Source organism: Rhinopithecus bieti, unplaced genomic scaffold, assembly GCF_001698545.2.
Source record: "Rhinopithecus bieti isolate Rb0 unplaced genomic scaffold, ASM169854v2 scaffold_21703, whole genome shotgun sequence".
Lineage (NCBI taxonomy): Eukaryota > Metazoa > Chordata > Mammalia > Primates > Cercopithecidae > Rhinopithecus > Rhinopithecus bieti.
The window spans coordinates 865,819-885,831 of record NW_016812332.1 but is presented as its reverse complement, the minus strand read 5'-3'; the positions used below and the strand labels follow the sequence as shown (position 1 = coordinate 885,831).

The 20,013-nt window shown below is 38.9% G+C and overlaps 1 protein-coding gene across 1 annotated transcript in view; it reads left to right on the top strand.

The window, feature by feature from the left end:
• NPAS3 (neuronal PAS domain protein 3) overlaps window positions 1–20,013 on the top strand; it is an 884,282-nt gene that overhangs the window by 753,931 nt on the left and 110,338 nt on the right. Inside the window, 1 exon segment of the mRNA XM_017895908.1 lies at window positions 4,308–4,482. Within this exon segment, the coding sequence (XP_017751397.1) occupies window positions 4,308–4,482 (175 nt within the window).

Here is a 20,013-nt window from a genome sequence, read left to right as displayed (position 1 = left end):
TGCCTTAGAATGCAATTTGCACTAATCAGAAATACACATTATTGGAGGGGGGAAAGCTCTACTTTTCCATTAGATCATAATTAAGGATTGAAGATAGGACCAATAATTAACATAAAATGAAATTTCTCTAAATTTCTACTATTGGTGATTTGAAGGGAGAGTTACGAACAAATATTAATTTTTATGGAACTATGTTACAGGTCAGATCCTGAGGACGTAAGGGTGTGAACACTGGAAACTAACCAGTTAAACAGAGTTTTGCCATAGATTGGAAACAAGTGGATTATGAAAGATGGACACTATTCTCTTAAACAGTTTCTTAAAACCTGTCCCTTCCTGGCACTTACACAATCCCATCCTCAGTTAAGCTCAAGGACTTAATGTGAATAAATATATTATGATGCTATATTATAATACATTTTAAGGAGTAAATAATGTTATCATTACAATGCCATTATAGTAACATAAAAGAACCAACTTAAACTTTTCCAAGTAAAAGAAAATTTTTTCAGGCGTAAATATCCATTCTTTATTCATTCAACAAAACATTTGTAATATAGCTACTAAATATAACAGACTATTCCTAGTTCTCAGCAGGCACATGTTTTGGAAGAGGTGGTAACTGAAGATTTAAAGGTACCTAATTAGCATTGGATTGGAGCTTTATTTGTTTTTCCATCCTGAAGCTAACATGAAGTAATGTCTGTTCATCAAGCAAAAAATTCTCCGTCTTGCTGTCTGTAGTCTATTTTGAGGCACAGAATTTAGTGGCAGGAAACATGAGTTCTAGTCTGTCTCACCTGGTGAGTATCCATAAGAGAGGAAAAAAAATCAGACAAGGGTTTAGTGGGAAAAGTGGTGGACTGAGAATTAGACAGTTGGGCTCACAGCCCTGTTTCTACCACTAAACAGCTGGGTAAACTTGAACATGCATTTGAACTTCTCAGAACTGTAGGGCTTTTTCCCATTAAGTAAGGAGATATTAAAAGATGGTTTTTAAGGTGTCTTCTGGCTCTAAAATTTAAGTGCAATGAAGTCAAAGCAGTATGAGAAATGTTGAAAGTGTTAGATACATGTAAGATGTGATGATAATGATGATGACGACTCAGGTGCATATATAAGTTGACCTTTGTCTAATCCTACCTCTATTTTGGTTTAGTGTACCTCCTTTAGTGCCTTGTTTTGGCCCAAGAATTCCATGGCAAAACATCTCCAGCTCCAGGGGATTGGCAGGCTGCCTGCCCTCAGCCTCCTCCCTTCATGGTGCTCAGTGTTCTTTCCTGAATAAAGCAAGCTGAAGCACAGGGGAATTCAGAGGTCTCTGCTTAGCCTCTATGGCTGCCAGTACTACTACCTGAGGGGTGATAGGTCAAGTGGGCTTTGAACCAAATTCTGTTTCCACCCTTGGCCTTTTCCAGTATTCAAGTTCTTTTGTAAACGGGACATGATCATACCAGTTCAAAAGATTGTTATGAGGATTAATCAAAGCAAAGCACAAAATTAATACTTTTGCACGTAGTAGGTAACTGCCAGTATTGTTATTAAGGCTGAAAGCATGTATCACCCCTGCTGTACAGTGATGTCCCAAAGTGAGGAAACAAAGGTACACAATAATATACATTTCTTCATGTCATTCATCCTGATCCACCAAACAGCAACAACAACAAGACGTGTTTGTGGTGCTTATTTCTCACAAAGTGATTCCTTCTGCATAGTTTCATTGGATTTTCAAAATTAGGCTGAGAGGCAGGTAAACCAAGTCTTGTTTTCTTCCCAGCTCTCGGGGCCACAGACTTGCACCATTCCCAAGAAACAAAACTCCAGGGGAGCATCCATGTGGAATACAATGTGGGTGGTTCTCCTAGGGCCCTGCAGAGCAGCAATGCTGCCACTTTTAGAAGAGGAAACTGAAGCCCAGGGAGGTTAAATTAATTGTCCAAGGTCGCACAGCTGAGGAGGAAGATTCCGATCTTGAAGTCAGGTTATGACTCCAAGTAGCGGGGCTTTCCTCCACACTGAGCAGCCTTAACTACAGTATACATATAAACACTATATTAATGTCAAACTCTCAGTGCCCACCTCGCCCTCATCATTAAGCTTTGAGGTATGTTGGAGGTATGTTGGTGGGAAATCCCATGAAGCCACAGGGAAAAAAAGTCCTCACCGTGCCCTAGTGCTCTGTGGCACATCAATACTCAGTCCTGCACTAGATGTGCCATACTCCAGACATTATTTGATGGGAAGGAAGTATCTGCACATCCAAGCAAATCAGGATGTGGAGAGAGTGGCCAGTTTCTGCTCTCTGTAAGACTGGTTTACATGAATATTCAATAACCAGCTCCCCTAAAAATATCTATTTTATCTCCCATTTGTGTTGTCATCCTATCACAATCTATGGTCGGTGCCAAAAGGCACACTGAAGTATTAAAGAAAAAAATCAGTTGGAGAAAAGTGACAGAAATATTTATGAAAGTGCTATAATTGGACTCCATGCAAAACGAGAGTGACTTCCTCATATTTACTAATCTCCAAACAAAATAACCATCAAGAAATATTAAAACACACATTTTATTAGTTTCATTTAATTTCTTAATTGCTCAAAGTCAGTTTACCCATTTATTACTGTGTGAAGTGCTTAGAGGCAAGGCGCACATTAAAGGGATTATTTCCATGTAATCCCCCCCTCCCAGAGGGTAAGAGCTGATCACTGTGAATCCCTTTACGCTCTGTAACAATACCAGACGGAGGAAATGGGGATGTAAAATGATATAGTCAGTGGTGGGGTGATACAGTAGGAGAGTGCAATTTAATAGCAAGAGAAAAGTACCTCATTTTCCATAAAAGTTATGCGAGCCTTTTTCAGGAATAGCTATTAACCAAACTGAATTTAGCCTCCTGTTTTTCTGACTTATACCTATGTTAATTGATAGATGTTGAAGATCTGCAGCCTGTTAAGATGTTAATCAAATGGAGTCTGGGAGTAGATGTGATCATGTTACTGGGACTTGGAGTTCTGGGGACAAGAATTGCTCTGAGTATTACACTCTCTGTGACAGTTTTTCCACCGCCAGTCTTCCTTCTGGGCATGAAAGGGTGCAGGCACGCAGGTGGAATCTGGAGGGATGCTGGAAATTATCCTGGAAAGGGAAATGAGGTAGGCAGGGGTTCTAGGTAAATATCCACCAAGAAACTTGTGACAGTCTGAAGCTCTGGCAGCTTCCATGGTATGTCATAGCTGGCCTGAAACCATTGCACTCCAGAGGACCGGGAAACCCATTAGTGACCTGGGAAAGAGCTTTTGCTTGTCCTATTGCTGACACATCTCTCCCCGTTGTATGTTAGGAGCATTACCACTATTCTTAGGAGATAAAACTTAGAGCATTAGAGGAGTACAGAGGTAAGGCCAGTCCTTACCAGCGATTTCTGCTCCCTCAGGCGGCACATGACCCAGATGCAGGAGTCATGCCTGACAGCATTAAAATACTCAGTGCCTCTATTTCAGGCTGAAACAGTTCTAATATTTGATATTCATTCTCTGCCTTTAGAGTTAGCCTGATTCAAAGAGTACACAAAATAAAACATTTTTTTAAAAAGCCCTCAAGGAGATTTGTACTATGTATCCTATTAGATTGAAGGCAAAACAAGCTGATTGCAGCAGAAAAAAAAAATATGGCTGCTTCAGACCCCAGCTGACCTCTTTTATATGGAAAATCCCTCATACGATTATAGAGCTAATGAGTAATTTTTAATGAAAACATTATGCCTTTGCATATATTTGTAAGCAGTCCTTCTTACATTTAAATTTACATGCAAATCAGATGATATGTATAAAAACACATCTTGGAAATCTGTGTATTTTAAGGAAAATACTCGACTGCTATCTCTGGCTGTTTTATAGCTGTTCCTATCCAAAGCCCAAACTTCTCAATAAGAAAACTGTAGAATTCAGTCAATCATCTGGTTGACACCAAACATGCAAGTCTTTGATGATGCGTGGATAAAACAGTTGAATACAAGGCAGACTCGTCCACATTTCACAGAATGTTTTGGCTTTATGCAAACAACAGCATGTGAGGGAAAAAAAAAAAAAACTGAGCATAACAATTGCTAAATAAATACATGTGAAAACATCTTTCTCTTTCACCTCAAGAATCCTTAAGTATTTGAAGATGAAGACAGAACCAGGATTGTTTCTGGGACCTGGATGTATTTTCTTTTCTACTCAGAATCTGAATCACTGTGTTGAATTTGAAAATGGAGAAGCCTATGTAATGCCTTTCCTTCCTACCCTTTCTCTCCCCCTCTAGGTGGAGCTGACAGGCAGCAGTGTCTTTGACTATGTCCACCCCGGAGACCACGTGGAGATGGCTGAGCAGCTGGGCATGAAGCTCCCCCCTGGGCGGGGTCTCCTGTCGCAGGGCACTGCTGAGGATGGAGCCAGCTCAGCATCTTCCTCCTCTCAGTCGGAGACCCCCGAGCCAGGTGGGAATTGCAAACCCAATGTGTGGGTTGGTGGGCAGGACCTTTGCCAAATGAGTGTGCTCAAGTTACCCATGTGAAGAGACTATAAATAGGTCTAAGGGTATTTAACAATTCCATGCAGCTTCCAGTCCCGTGCAGTAATTAAATAAGGAAGAGATTTGAAAATAAGGAGACATTTTAATAAGTATAATCCAGAGATCTAATTTCAGTTGAACAATACATGTAGAAGGTACTAGTTCCTTTAGTTTCTCTTTCAAATTACTAGAGGGAAAAGCTTCCGATTTGGAATACCCTCTTCATTTTATTGTTACCATGGCTAAATGTAATGCATTTATTTATTATTCAGCAAAATCTATGGCAGAGGCATTCCAAATATTAGCTTGTGGAGAATTAAAAGTATTAGGGACTTGCAGAAATCTTGGTTTCTTTATTTTTTTTTAAGCATCAGAAGGTACTTGAAAGATGTGAACGATAAATTAAGGCTAAAAAGAAAACAGAAATGGCTACATTTTAAACTGCCTTTCTACCCTCAGTATTTAATTAGATCAATTGTATAGAGGAATGAACAGAGGTGACATTCCTCATTGGGATTCCTTCCAGGACTCTTATAGACTTTGCATTCAGAATGTTCCCATTTTCATTGTGTTGTACTGATGATAATTTAAGTATTAGGGGAAAATCCATTTATAAATTAAACAAAATGACTTGATATCCATCAGTCCCCTAGTTCATCAAGCTGTTCAAACACGGGGAAGATTGGCTGGTCGGCCTGGGTCTTCCGAGAGCGCTGGTAATTAGATCTGCGAAGGATTTATTCTTTGCTGATTGGGGCTTTAAATTAATTGAAGTTCCACATTTGTGGTTTTGTCCTTTTTGTACTTTTTTAGAGGAGATATTTCATATTCTTGTGTGGTGGAGTGCTTGGCCAAGCAGCAGTGGTTTAAATGTTAATTTTTCTCATGAGAAGTTTAAGATTTTTTAATGAATCAAGGCCTGATTTGAAGTGCAAAGTTGTATTTACTTACTTGGAAAATTATTTTTTCACTCTTCAAAGATGCTTGTACTTTACTTGATCTGTTGTTTTAAAATAGATTCGTAATACAAAAGCATTTTATTAGCAAGAAAAATAGAAAAACCTATGTTAAGATTAACGTTAAAATAACTCATCGTACTTCCAAGAAAATTATTTGGCCTGCCTAGAAGTAATCACAATGTTTCCTCACACAGAAGGAAAAAAAAAAATTGAGAAGTATTTAATCCATTTTCCTCAGTGAAGTTAACTGTAGTTTCTAGGGCATTCATTATTCTTAGCATTGGTGATCATCCTTCTCCAGTGAGCCCCACACATGAGAAAAGAGAATATTTAAGATTATTCTTTACCTTTTAAAAATGAAAATATTTTTGTTCAGGTGGGGAAGTGATATATTCTTATACCATAACTCACTGACTTTACTGGGCAGATATGTCAGTGAGATAATTGGGACTGTTTTTTAGTCAATAGAATGTTCCTATCTGGGCATATTTGAGAAACAGCACATGCAAATGGTTTTCTCCTCTTTCATCCTGATGTTGGATTGGAGAACCTCTTCCTCATGACTCAAACACACAGCATGACAGAATTTAAGTTTCTAAGCCTTTGTATGAGGGAAGGTCTTGGAAAAGTTTGTTTCCTTGAATCACAAATGCTCAAGTTTCATGATCCTTTTATCCAACCTCCAACATACGCAGCCAACTCTCTACAGCAAAACCAGCGCAGGTAACCTTTCCAGTCCCTGCTAGATCCTGCCCCGATAGGAAGCTCATGAACTTGCAAGGCTGCCCACTCCATTGTTGAGTAGTTCTCATAGTTATTCCTGACAGGGAGCCCAAATATACTTCACTGCAACTTCCCACTGATCCAAGGTCTGTTCTCTGGGACCACATTTCTGATTTGCTCCTTCTTCCCTATCATAGCTTCTCATATATGTGAAGTCAGACACATCAGATCCCCCCTTCCTCCTGCCATCCTTCTCCTTTCCAGGTCAAACAGTGCTAATTCCACAACCCTTATTCAATGGCTTGTGCCTAACGGCCTCACCATCCTAGTTATCCTGCCCTGGCTGTACTTCCGTTTGTAGGGAACCCTGTAAAAACATGGTGAAGAGAAGAGCACAGCCCTCTAGATATATTCTGATTAGTGCAAAGCAGAGGAACTGTCACCTTTCTCAGGATAGGCTACTATGCTTCTCTTAATGCAGCCTAAGGTTAAGTTTGGTCTTCTCGGAAGCTAGATCATGCTGTCAATTCATACTGAGCTTGATGTCTCCCCAAATGCATGTTGACAGTGAGACTTTGGGAGGAAAAACAAATCCATAGCCTGTAAACCAGTTCTGCTAGAGTATCCTAGGCTAGAGTCTAAATACAACAGCAAGCCCAAATAAATATGTCAATATAAGAACTCTCATAAATCCCATGCCTTCTATGAAGCCCTAGCAAGCATAAAATAACCCTAGGTACACTAGTAGAACACAGTTCTTACAGATTATTACTTCTAGATTATAGGAGAATATATATCTCCTTCAACTGTTAACTCTCTCCTTTAAAGTTACTCTATCATTTAACATTGAAGTGTGATTGAAAGACACTATAAATTTACTTAGGTTTCCTTCACCAGCCTTCCTTTAGCCATCCTTGCTGCTGAGGTTGAAAACTCTGCCTTCCACATCACTTAACTTGGGCTCATTAGCTACACTCGCATAAGAAGAGGCTCTCTTCCTTGATGGTGAATGTGACTCACCGGTAGAGAACATTAAGCTACCTTAACCTTCAAAGTCTGCAGTGTTAGTTATTTTCTACCTTTGGCTTAAAAAAGCAATTAGATTGACTGCTCAAATACTGAAAAGCAGTGTAGGGTGCTACCTTGAATGAAATATCTTCACTAATGCAGATGATCGCTCCAAGGGAATTACTTTAAAAGTTCATGTCAGGCACTACATCACAAAGCTGCTTATGTTTCTTAAAAGCTGAAAGAATTTTAACAAGATTTCCTAGTTCTTAATAACATGAAGGAACGTTTTTGAAGACTGTTGTTCATTGCATCATAATCTCTTAAACTCTGATAAAACACAGATTCTTTTTGAAATAATGGTGTAATTTAGATGGAAAAGGGATATTGATATATGGTTATTATGAAAGTGAAAGGACTATTAGGTATAGAATTTTCCAGAAGCCCTGATATGTTCAGCATAGCATCACTAAATGACTGAACTCTAAATAACATTTGGCATTATAATAAAGGAAATAAGTGACTAAACCGGCCAAAGAGGCAGTGATCCTATGCCACAATAGGAATTCTGTTTCTTTGAACTGCCAGCCCTGAGATTGTCTTGTCCTGACTCAGGCTCAGGATAATGGAGGAGAAAAAAAGATCCGTTGATTGTACAGCAAACCCAAATAAATATTTTATATGTATGCACATTTTTTAACAGTTTAGTCAATGTATTATCTCAGAGAAATCTTAAGTCAGGCAAAAGATAAATGAGTGGCGTTGTTTAAAATGTTATAAAGTCCGAGCGTGCCTATTTAGGGGTTGATGGGAACATTTTGGAAGAGACTGCCCTTTGCTGTCCTGCAGGCTCCTGCAGCATGAGAAGCACAGAACCTCTGACAAATGGCATTTGGAGGGTTTATCTTTTTGTAGATCTCTTTGTGCCTTTTCATGATTACTCCTAATGATTCTGCCATCTTGGGGTTATGAGTATTATTCTCATCTTTTTCATAAATTTCAGTGCCATGCCTTTTAAATGCTTAGTAAACAGAAAAGCAGCTCTCTTAAAAAATCCTGGAGGAACTTTAAAACTCTTCCTGTGTTGAAGGCAAATAGTAATATTCCCTATATTAGGCTGTAAAATTGTTGTGTTTTACTCCTTCTTAGTAAACAGCTTTATTTTTTCCAATTATAAAATTAATTCAGGCCCATTGCAAAAAATTCAAGAGAATTCAGAGAAAAAGGAGTAAAGACCACCACCGTCTAGAAATAACCATTATTCATATATATGCACTACGTACCCTCCTAGATTTTGTTTCTGTTCCTGTGTATGTATGTACATTTGTTGTGTGTTTGGTGGGGTTTTTTGTATTTCTTTCTAAATTAAAGATTATAATGTATATGCTCCTGGTAACTAACTTTTTCATTTTCACGTTTCTCTTAAGATAAAATTCCCTTTCTGTCTCCAGTGGTTTGCTTCCCACCAGCTAGTGATCAGTTTCTTCTGTAGGACCCCTGTCAGGAAGAACATACCTGGATTCTGCTTCAGAGAGAACTCAGCCAGGGCAAGGGGCTCTTGTGGCTTTTTGAGTGGATGTGAGCTCATAGAAGGGAAAATCAATACTGTACCAGGATTTAGACAATTTAGGAAAATGCATGAGGCAGTACTTTGGATGATGAATAACTACAGCTGCATGGCTAACCCACTGGTTGTCTCAAATATGGGTTATAATGTTTTGTCTAAATTTTCAGGCAGAATCTAGCCTGTTTTGTGGCATTAGGATCATCATTATAGTAGTATGATCTTTATGCTATTATACCTACACTATGTCCCGAATGTTTTAAAGGCCAGCAAAATGGAAACAGTAGAATACTTGCCTAAATGGAAATAATCTTCAGTTTCAACTTATGCCGCTATGCTTTGGTAAGTTGGTATCTATTCCTGATTCTACAGAAACAGGAGCTCAATTCCTCTGACATCATTAGATGATTTTCACAGTAAGTGGTATAATTAGACGAACAAATGTTTAGGAATAACCATAAAGAATGTAAAAATTTATCTGACGATCAATGTTTTGTATTAAAAAACTGCTTGGATATGAGATACACTTGTATTTGTATGGCTGAATTATTTATCATCTGGTATATTGTTGTGGAGGGGTTTTTTTTATTGGGTCAAGATTTCTATCAATGAACTGAATTTAGAAGTTAGGCAAGGGAAACCATCTTACTAACCCCACATCCAACCCCAGTCCCTAGACAATGTGACTGTATCTACAGCACTTTCTGCTGTACTGCAAATGTCAAACAGAAGGTGTAATGGATTTAATATTAGCGCTGGCCAAGGTGTTGAGGGAGCTGTTAATAATGTCACTCTAGTTATTGATCTGAAGCCTTTAAAAATCAGGGAAAAGTGAGAGATCCCCTACTGGGGAAAGGCATACAGTGACTGATTTTTATTGCCAATATATCTACATACAGAGTAGCAACTTTCTGGAATTATGTTATCACCATTAATCCATTAATAACTGAGATTTTTGGAGTCATTTTATGGTGAGATAATATCATGGAGACTGCTCAGCATGCTAATACTAAAAGATCGGACCAAGTTCTTTTATACATAAATAGAGCTCAAAATTCACGTGGTGAGTACACCATTCATACAAAGTGTCAAATAATAGAAAGTTCATTCACATTAGATTTATACTTGATGACAGAGTTGGAGCTCTTGGAAGGGTAAGTGACAAAGAGTATAGTCAGTAGGAAGAGTGATGTGCTACTTTTGCCTCTCCAAAATTCTGAATACAAATAGTGTAGGGACTAACTTAAGATAGAAATGGATTTTGTTCAGTTAGTGTACCTTTTCAGGACATTGCTAATTCTTCAATCTGAATGGCACTTTGTATGCAATGAAATTCCTGCTTTCCACAGTCCCCAACTAATAAATGAAATTAAAATGTGTAATTTATGATGAATGTTTATCAAACTGTAAACACACATTGAATTTCTTTCCATATTCATATACTATAGGCAAACATAAATCCATCAGATAAAGTACCATAGTGATCTCTGATGGATTGATATAAAATGCATCCCTACTGGGGCTGTAGCAATGATTGGGACAAGTTCATGATTCCCCCAAATCGGTCTGACTTCTGTTAATACCCAGGTGTGCCTGTATGTGGCAAATCTAGTAGTCAGAAAGCAGCCTCACTACTAATCCTTTTGTGTAACCCAAAGAGATCATCATTTAGGCATAAACACAACTTTTATCCAAAATTATCTATGTTTCTTAACATGTCATCATTAAGAACTTACCTTTTTGCCAATCCTGAAATGAAGATGATGGGTGCACTCCAAAAGCAAGCCAGTGCTCTTACAAGGACTGCCTTGCCAAACCTAGAATGATTCTTTTGCCTCAAAAAAGCTACCTTGATGCAGTACCATTTTTTCATGAGCAAAGTAGGCTATTTTTAAATGTCACCTTTATCCCCAGCTAAGCTAAACAAGATCCCCTGGAACTGCCACAGAAGGGAAAAATATTCTCCATTGCTTTTTTCTGGTATGCAAGGCCTAGGCATACTTATCACCTTAATTTGTGTGTGTTCACACTTTGGTGTACTTGTGTGTAAAATGAGAACATTTGCAAAGCAAACTGTACTTCTAGAATCTTGCCTGAGGGAGCTAAAGAGAAATAAAGTAAAATCTCTCCTTCCCACCCAACTCTCCTGGCCCGATAGCTGAGCTCCACCCTTCTAGGCCAGCTCCCAGAAGGCACAGCTGCAACCCCAGGAATCCACTGGGACCTAATTCCTTGATCCATGCGTTGATGACGCAACTAGCTACAGAAGGGCAGCCTCCCTTTTGTTCCCAGAAAAGATGTTGGATCTTGGCACAGTTCTGCATGCCATTCTGAAACTAACTTTCTCTTTCAAAATTTAAATCACAGTGGTTACAACTCAGAAAAAAAAAATACAGCTTTTATATAAATTAATATGATGATATTTGCAGGGTAGAAAATGTTTTGTTCAATAATAGAAGCACAGGCCTCTTATCAAAATATACAGTAGGTTCTCTCAGTTTATATGCAGCATTCTTTTCCAAATCTTCTATTGAAGGTTTAGGAAATCAATTTTTTAAACCCATTATTTTAACAGTTTTCCATATAGCTTTCTAGGTCACAATTTTGACTTCTCTTTGCCAATAGTGATAGGGATATATTTTCAAGTTTCTAAAAGGAAACCCAAGACAAGCTGTTAATTATGACATGTTTTTCCTCATTTCAAAAAAAAAAAAAAAAAGGTGGCCGTCTTTGTCATTGGATCATTAAAAATTATAAATTCTATTTCTATAGCTCTTGCCTTGAACAAAGTTTAAGTTATTTGCTTTTAATACATACCACTGCACAGAAATTTCATCCCTGTCCAAATTATACCATTCTGAATTCTTCATCTGCACCAAACAGCAGACTTACGAAGGATCAGTTACCTGGCGTTGACTGAGCTTTGCAGGGTGCACAGATCAGAAGAGGCAGAACTGGCTGGAAACCATTTCCACCCCTAGTGAGCAATTTACTCATGATTGCTTGGGGAAAATACTGGAAATATTGCTTCTGTGTAAAGTTTGCAACTTCCAGTTGTCAGCTCTTTGCCAACAGTTATTCCCAAGTATAGCTTTAGCAACAACGCTTACCCAGGCCACTGTGATAATGGTTGGCATTCATATCCTCTTGGTGTATGCAGAGCACAGAAACCACTAATTACAGGAGTTAATTCACACCACATCCCTCTGAGGCAGGTCAGTGTGTTATCCTTGTCTTACAGCTGGAGGAAAAAGTGATGGAAATTCTAAGTGGCTCGCCCCAAGCTTCACAGGTTAGTTTCGTGGCCAAGATTAGCGGAAAGGGTACAGTATTAGGGTTGCAGCGGGTGGGAAGCCTAGGAACTAGATGGAGAAAGAAGATAGGTCCCTGGTAGGAATTGAACCAGAGGAATTTTCTCCAAGGGGATTCTGAAGTTCATAGAGAAACCTAACTATCCTCTTATGCACATATTTCATTGTGCTGGTTTTTTTTTTTTTTTTTTAAACATAGTCTCTTACTTAGAACTAAAATAATCTATGTAATCTTTTTTTTTGCTTTCATTTTTTTTTTTTTTTTTTTTTTTTTTTGAGATGGAGTCTTTCTCTGTCTGACAGGCTAGAGTGCAGTGGCGCAATCTCGGCTCACTGCAACCTCCGCCTCCCAGGCTCAAGTGATTCTCCTGCCTCTGCCTCCCAAATAGCTAGGACTATAGGTGCATACCACCACACCTGGCTAATTAGCGATGGGGTTTCACCATGTTGGCCAGGCTGGTCTTGAACTCCTGACCTCAGGTGATCTGCCCGCCTCAGCCTCCCAAAGTGCTGGGATTATAGGCATAAGCCACCACACCCTCTTTGCTCTCATTCTTCCATTTAAACACATACCACAGTGATCAGTAAGTAGCATCTGAATACATTATAGGCACAGTCCAACCCTAAGTCACTTGGTCTGCATCAGCNTTTTTTTTTTTTTTTTTTTTTTTGAGATGGAGTCTTTCTCTGTCTGACAGGCTAGAGTGCAGTGGCGCAATCTCGGCTCACTGCAACCTCCGCCTCCCAGGCTCAAGTGATTCTCCTGCCTCTGCCTCCCAAATAGCTAGGACTATAGGTGCATACCACCACACCTGGCTAATTAGCGATGGGGTTTCACCATGTTGGCCAGGCTGGTCTTGAACTCCTGACCTCAGGTGATCTGCCCGCCTCAGCCTCCCAAAGTGCTGGGATTATAGGCATAAGCCACCACACCCTCTTTGCTCTCATTCTTCCATTTAAACACATACCACAGTGATCAGTAAGTAGCATCTGAATACATTATAGGCACAGTCCAACCCTAAGTCACTTGGTCTGCATCAGCCATATGCCCCCCCAGCCAGGATCATAGCCAACATCACCCGTGTACACTTGGCCTCTGCTCTGTGTTGGGCAATACTGGGCCAGATTCCGTGCAGTTTCTCCAGGCTCTGTCTTTCAGAGCCAGTCTTCCAAGGCAGGTGTGAGATGAAAAAGAGCAGGCAGAGCAGAGGAATGGTGTGCATCAGGAGGTGGACATATCCCACTGGAGGGATCGATCTGCTCATGAAACACAATCATGGTTTCTTGGGACCCATAGGAAATACTGCCCATCTTCTATTAGCAGAAGAATTAGCTTGAGGGAAGAACTTGTATCTTTTCTCTAGTTATTATTAACTAGAATGAATGTTCATTCAAGATTCAGGCACACTTGCTAACGGGGATTGTGTAGATTATTCAACCACCATTGATTGAATGTCTACCAGGTGTCAGACATACAAAACACCAAGGAAACGATGACGAGGCTCCCCACCTCCCAGAAGCTGACCATCACGTGAGGGGGACAGATGAGTAACACAATGCGGGAGCGTGGTAATGAGGATCAGGACACTATGGTGCGTAAGTAGGATAGCATCATAGCACACACCACCGCGGCCAGCAGTCTTAGCAGAGCTATCTCAGGCTTAAAACTTCAGCCCTAAAATTAGTAGCCCAGAAATATTGTTTCTTTGGGAACACATTGCCTTGATGTGCCCAAACATATCAAAACCACGATTATAAGCGACTGATGGACGTTATCAAGGGTTTGTTTTTGTTCATTTGTTTAATTAGCCTAAAAATTGCCTAACACTGCACCTGCTGCATGATAGGTTCACAGAAATACTAGTTCCTCTGCCTGTTGCTTTTTCTGGCTCTGCAGGAGTGTCCTGAGTAAGAAGTACCCCAAACAGCCTCCCTTCCATTTATATAGGGCAGATCTCACTAACTGAAATTCAGGAAATTCTAACTTTGGAAAACAGTACTGATGCTTTTAGCTTTGTCTACTCAAGGTATAATTTGTTGCAAATATTCTGATAACATTAATGATATAGTAATAGTTTTCATTATCTTTTATCTCTATGTTCCAGTTACAGCAGCGGGCATTTATAAGTAATTTATTTTTCAAAATGACCCAACACCAAGGTTAGAGATGGTAAAGAACTTGCCCCCACACCAGAGCAGACACTGGACCCAGGGTTTGAACTCAGGCCGTGTTTTTATTGTAAGCACTTTGCTGTGTGCTTATAGAGAACAGGAGAGGTAGATGTGACACCTTCCATTAGGAAATGGATTATTATCATAGAAGATTTATCCGTAGTCGACAACTAGAGAAGAAAGGAGATAGTTCTGCTATCCTCAATTGTGGCATAAATATTTTAAAGAAATCAGGGAGCAGCTCAATGACTGCAGGCTGGCCTTGATGAGGAGGGATGACCTACATGGCCTGCATGAAAACCAACCTAAGAGCAAAAAGGTAGAGATGATCTCCCAGGAGACTCATCCCAGTAGCACAGTGGGAGTGAGCATGCTGCATTTGGGAGGCAGGAAGGAACCCTGTCTTCCTCACTGAGGCAACGGTGCATGCTTATCCAGAATGGGCCCAGATCAGGGAGGAGCTGGGGCGCCAGGGTAAAGAATCTAAGATCCGTGTGCTAAGTTCTGAGTATGACTCATTGAAGAGAGCAGTGACCCAATGAAAACATTATTTTATTACTTATAAATACCAAAAAAAAGTTTAAAAGGAACCTTCTTTGAAGATCATATTTTACGAGTACCCAAGAATTCCTGAATCCGTTAGTCAATGCAATTGCCGTTACTCATTGACTACTTGCCTGTGTCAGGCTCTTTGCTAAGCCCATTATTTGCATCACCTTATTTATTTCTCACAAAACACTATTGAAGATGTTATTATTTTTCCCATTTTACAGATGAGGGGCCTAAGAAAAGAACAGTTTTTTTAAATTGTAAAAGTCATACAGATAGAATTTGAACCCATGCGGGCTGGCACCAGAGTCCCCATACTTAACTCTTCCTCCAGTGTGCTTCTAAATAGCCCATCTAGAACAGCTGTCCAACCCCTGCACCTGAGACCACCAGCTAGGGATGCTTGCCATCCTTCCCAGGCGGTTCTATTTGAGTAGTCTTCCCTATAACATAGGAAACTTATGTTCACTGGACTTGATACTGGCTCATTTATTTTCATAAAAATGTACAGGATGGGTTGAACAGAGGAGACCAGAAACAAAAAACAAAAGTCATTTAAGAGATTATTTCTATAATCCAGAAGTGAGTGAGTAGACCTTGAGAAGAAATGTTTTTGAGAGGCCTTGCAAAGGAAGAAATGATGATTTGGAATTAAGATAACATTTAGAAAAGAAATATGCCTGTGGTCAGTCTTTAGCCAGGAGCTAATTATTCACGCTCTAGAAACTATGGAGGTCTTAAGCTTTCACACATGATTGGAATTGATGATGCCGTCTGTCCACTGTCACTTTTTTAAAATCAATGGGTAATAAAATTTGGAAAATTTTGAAAATTACAAAATTACATATGCTATTGATCATGAACTATTAATATGTAAATATGCTTAGAGTTCAAAGCTGTTCCTTTACATTTTATTCAAGTACATTGTATGTCTTTGGTAAAACATCCGTCTGCTAGCCAGTGCCTCTCACTCGTCAGAGGCTATCCTCTCCAAATAAAAACACTGAGAAGAACATTCATAAAACTGATGGCAACAGAAAGAATTTAAACTCTACTTACTCTCCTGTGCCCAGCCATCTCTTTATTAGACACAGCAGGGGTTGATGTTAGAGGGGAATAAAAAGTATCAATTGATTGCCCTAATTACTCAAAATTCGGTAGAAACTTAGTTGATAACTTAAAAGTGAATTTAAAATGTGACCAATATTTAGGAAAATACTTCCCATTTCACAGAATGGGATATTTTACATTTCACATGTAAAAACATAGTTGCCTGTCTATAGTTTAGATACACAAAACATTCATTCATTCTTTTGTTTATTCTTTACTCATTTAATTTATTGCAAATGCATGCGCCAGGCTTTGTCCTAGATTCTGGGGCTACCAAAAATGTCTCTGCTCTCCCAGAACCTGTAGCCACATAAACCGCCTCCCAATAGGAGTCAAAAAATTCTCTGTGGAGAGATTCAGTTAATAGAAGTCTCCATTTTATACACGCTAGGTAAATCCATGTATCACTTTGTAATGAACCTCTTCGTCTTCTCTGCTTTCTAAAATGCACAGCTGATGTAAAGTCTAATACAGCACTTCCGAAATACATTCCTCCTCATAACTGCTCTGCAAGATGAACTTTTTTTTTCCAACTCTTATTTTAGGTTCAGAGGGTACATGTGCAGGTTACATGGGTAAATTACATGTCACTGAGGTTTGGTGTACAAATGATCCCATCACCTAGGTAGTAAGCATAGTACCCAATAGGTAGTTTTTCAACCGTTCCTCAGTTAAACGGCAAAGGAAAAAACTTGATAGTACATGTTCTCACTGGAAATTAACAATGAATGTTAGCTTAGCGAAAATTTGAAATTCATGTAAAATCAATAAACCTATGTTTTGAAACTAGCCTTTCCCAATGTGTTTGACTGTGGGAAACTTTTTTTTAAGAGAAACTCTTACTAATACCCCAAAGCACATGATTTAGCACTGTACATTATCTTGTTTCTACTAGGCTGGATGCCACCTTCCCGCATCCATGCCACTCTCTTCCTCCAAGACCCACCGCAAGCAGAGTCACAGTGGGCCACTCTATTCTGAGGTTAAATTTTCCAGTTCATCTGGTAAATCTCCCAAAGGTTTCTCATCAGTCCTCAGGGTGCACTTCAAGCTTTCCCAAAACTGAGCTCCTAGATGAATCTAGTAACTAACTGCAAAGTTTTAAGACAAGACTTGTCAACTCCAAGTTGCACGGTTTTTAGTGCAGTCCTAAGCTTTGATCTGAAGGCTCTCACATCTCTTTTCCACCCTGTCCTACCTATTCTTCATTTACATAGACAGAGCACAAAAGTCTCTGGTGTTTTCATCCATAACAGTACACCAGGAGATTTTGGTGCAAAGATAGGATTGTGGCTGCCTAGAGCAGTGCAGTGGTGGTAATCAGTTACTGGGTTGTTCTGTCTGATTTGTAGGAATTCAGTTAAATTGCACTGCCTATATTACAGACTTTTAAAATCTGCAGTCTGGTTAACTTGCAGGTTACCCTAATAATTGAGAGTTACTGTATATGAAGATGACAATCCTGACTGACATTTTAGGACATACTCCTTAAGCTAGCTCTGCATCAGGTGCAAATTTATAGTACCTAGGGCCTTAGAACCAGACAGCCCATGTTGTGTTCACCTCCTGACTCTGTCACTTACTATATATGTGACCTTGCTAGTTAATTAACTTATATGTGCCTCAGTTTTCCCATTATAAATGTTTAGCCCTCTGGTCTAGATTGGAGAATAATGTAGGAATGATCACCTGTTGGTTTTATCTGAATTAATATACTAACACATCTTATAAGACTGTAATGAGTTTAATACATATAAAATGCTTAAAACAGTAGTAAGGCACAGAGTCAGTGTTCAATTAGTATTATTATAAATTCTGTTGAACTAAGCATCCTCTTATTACCAAGTTTATTCCTTACGGAAAGGCTGGCCAGGGGTTGGTAGGAAATTGGCATCTATGCATGAAAAGCTTATATTTGGGCTTCACTGACACAATGCTCCAGTTACCTCACTTGAAGGGTTCAAATTCTATATGAATCGCAGTACCCAAAAGATATGCTTCTGAAAAAACACAGACCCATAGACATACCCACAGATACACACATACACCCTACAAGAGGTGCTTTTGTAAAGACTCCATTTAAGAGGAAATACTCTTCTGGTAACTGATAATTTACCTCTCCCTAACCTCTATAATATACAAATTCTGTTTTGCAGATTCACATTTTTTGTTTACTCAGTTTTCTTACAGCTTAACAGAGATGCATAATGCTTATTCTCAGAGGTCCATCCCACTGCTCTTAGATTCAGCACACTAAGATATGCCTGCTGACTTCCCTTTTTCTAAGGCTAGCTTGGAGGCTGGCCAGTTCCACTTTAGAATAGACCTTGATGTTAGTCTCCAAGGGTTTGCAGCTTCTAGCCCGGCCTATTAAAATGTGTTCTGGTTATAACCCAGTAATTTAGCTGATGAATAGCATGTATGACGTGCTTGACTGATATTTTCCCTTTTTATCTGGCTGGGCCATTGTGATATGACCACAGCCACAACGTGAGTTATGCACCATGAAAGACTAAGCAACCCAGAATTGGACATTGGGTCTCCACAACCTACGGCTCCTTTACTATCAAATCAGCTTTCATGCAGCGTTCCGGTCTGTGCTGGAGAATGGTGTGGCGGTACTCAGTATTGGTTTGAACTTTACGTGAATCAATTTATTTTGTGTAGGAGGACTTCAGTTCATCACTAATCTTAAGAACTAAAATGAGTGTAGATCTGGTAGAATCCATCTGTAAAAGCAAGAGAGATGCCCAAATGCCCTGGCCATAGGTACTTTATATGGGCTTAAATAAATAAATTAAGAAACTCATTTCACATAGGCCACCAAGCAGTCATGAGATGTTAATGACTTTTAGTCACTGCCAACCTGGACAAAATTCAAGCCAATGACCTACGGGTGAAAGGCTCTATATATCCCATTACGAATCCCCTGAGCCATCCAGTCGCCCCTGACAAGGTATTTTATCATACCGAGTACAGTGCGGTACAATAGTCCAAATTCCTATACCATCAGAAAATCTTCTACTATTTAAAATAAAAGAGACCATGTTAAAGAGAGGCAGAAACCCTAGTTTTTCAAATACAAGAGTCATTTCAATTAAAAAACATTTGGAAGAAGGAGACGGGTATGTATACACGCATATATAGTGTTGAAAATTTTAATTCTAGTATTTTTTCATCATGTTTACTCCACTGAATATTTGATTCTGCCTCTGGATATTCAGTAAACTGTCATATTTTGGAGTTCCATTAAAAAAGTCATTATTTTTAGTTTAACATTTGAAAAAAAAAAAAAAAAAAAAAAACGGATTCGTTAAGCCCATGGTGCTTTCTTTCCTAGCTTGTTTTTAAGTGTCATAAATAAATGACTTAAACGTCCCACAAGACGAATGTGCTTTAATCATCTAATGCACTCATTTATCCTAAGCCTTAACCTTAGTCCTAAATTAAGTCTGTTGCAAAAACATAACTTCATCTAAAAACACCCATCAATCCTACATGGTTTTGATAAGCACATTTTAAAAACATAAACAATCAGACAGTTGTCAATCTGGGTGAAGCCCAGTTCCATTTAAGAGTTATTCACCAACAGCTATATTTTACGCCCACACCACCAACAGAATTATAAAAAAGAATTGCTGGTATTTGGGCCTTTGCTGGGAGTTTATATTGTGAAATTGTGGGATGTGGAAGTACAGTTTATAAGAATATAAAATGAAACAAAGACTAGACAAAAGATGATCCTCATTCCAAATCAGATATTCTGTTTTTGTTTTTGGAAAGTATTAATAATTTGACAGTGCTATAAATACATTAAAATTTTATGATCCCATATTTAGTAAATTGCATGTCATGCCTTTGATTAATTTTCATTTGTTCATGGTCCTAAAAATCTGTCAAAGAATCTGGCTGCTCAGAGCTCATACATGAGTAATGATCACCGAAAGGTTTGGTGCAAGGAGAAATGAAGTGAAAATGTCATGGAATAAACACTTGACTAAATTGGGTACTTAATATCTCATAACTAAGAATTCACAGAATTTGGTGAAATCTTAGCTTTG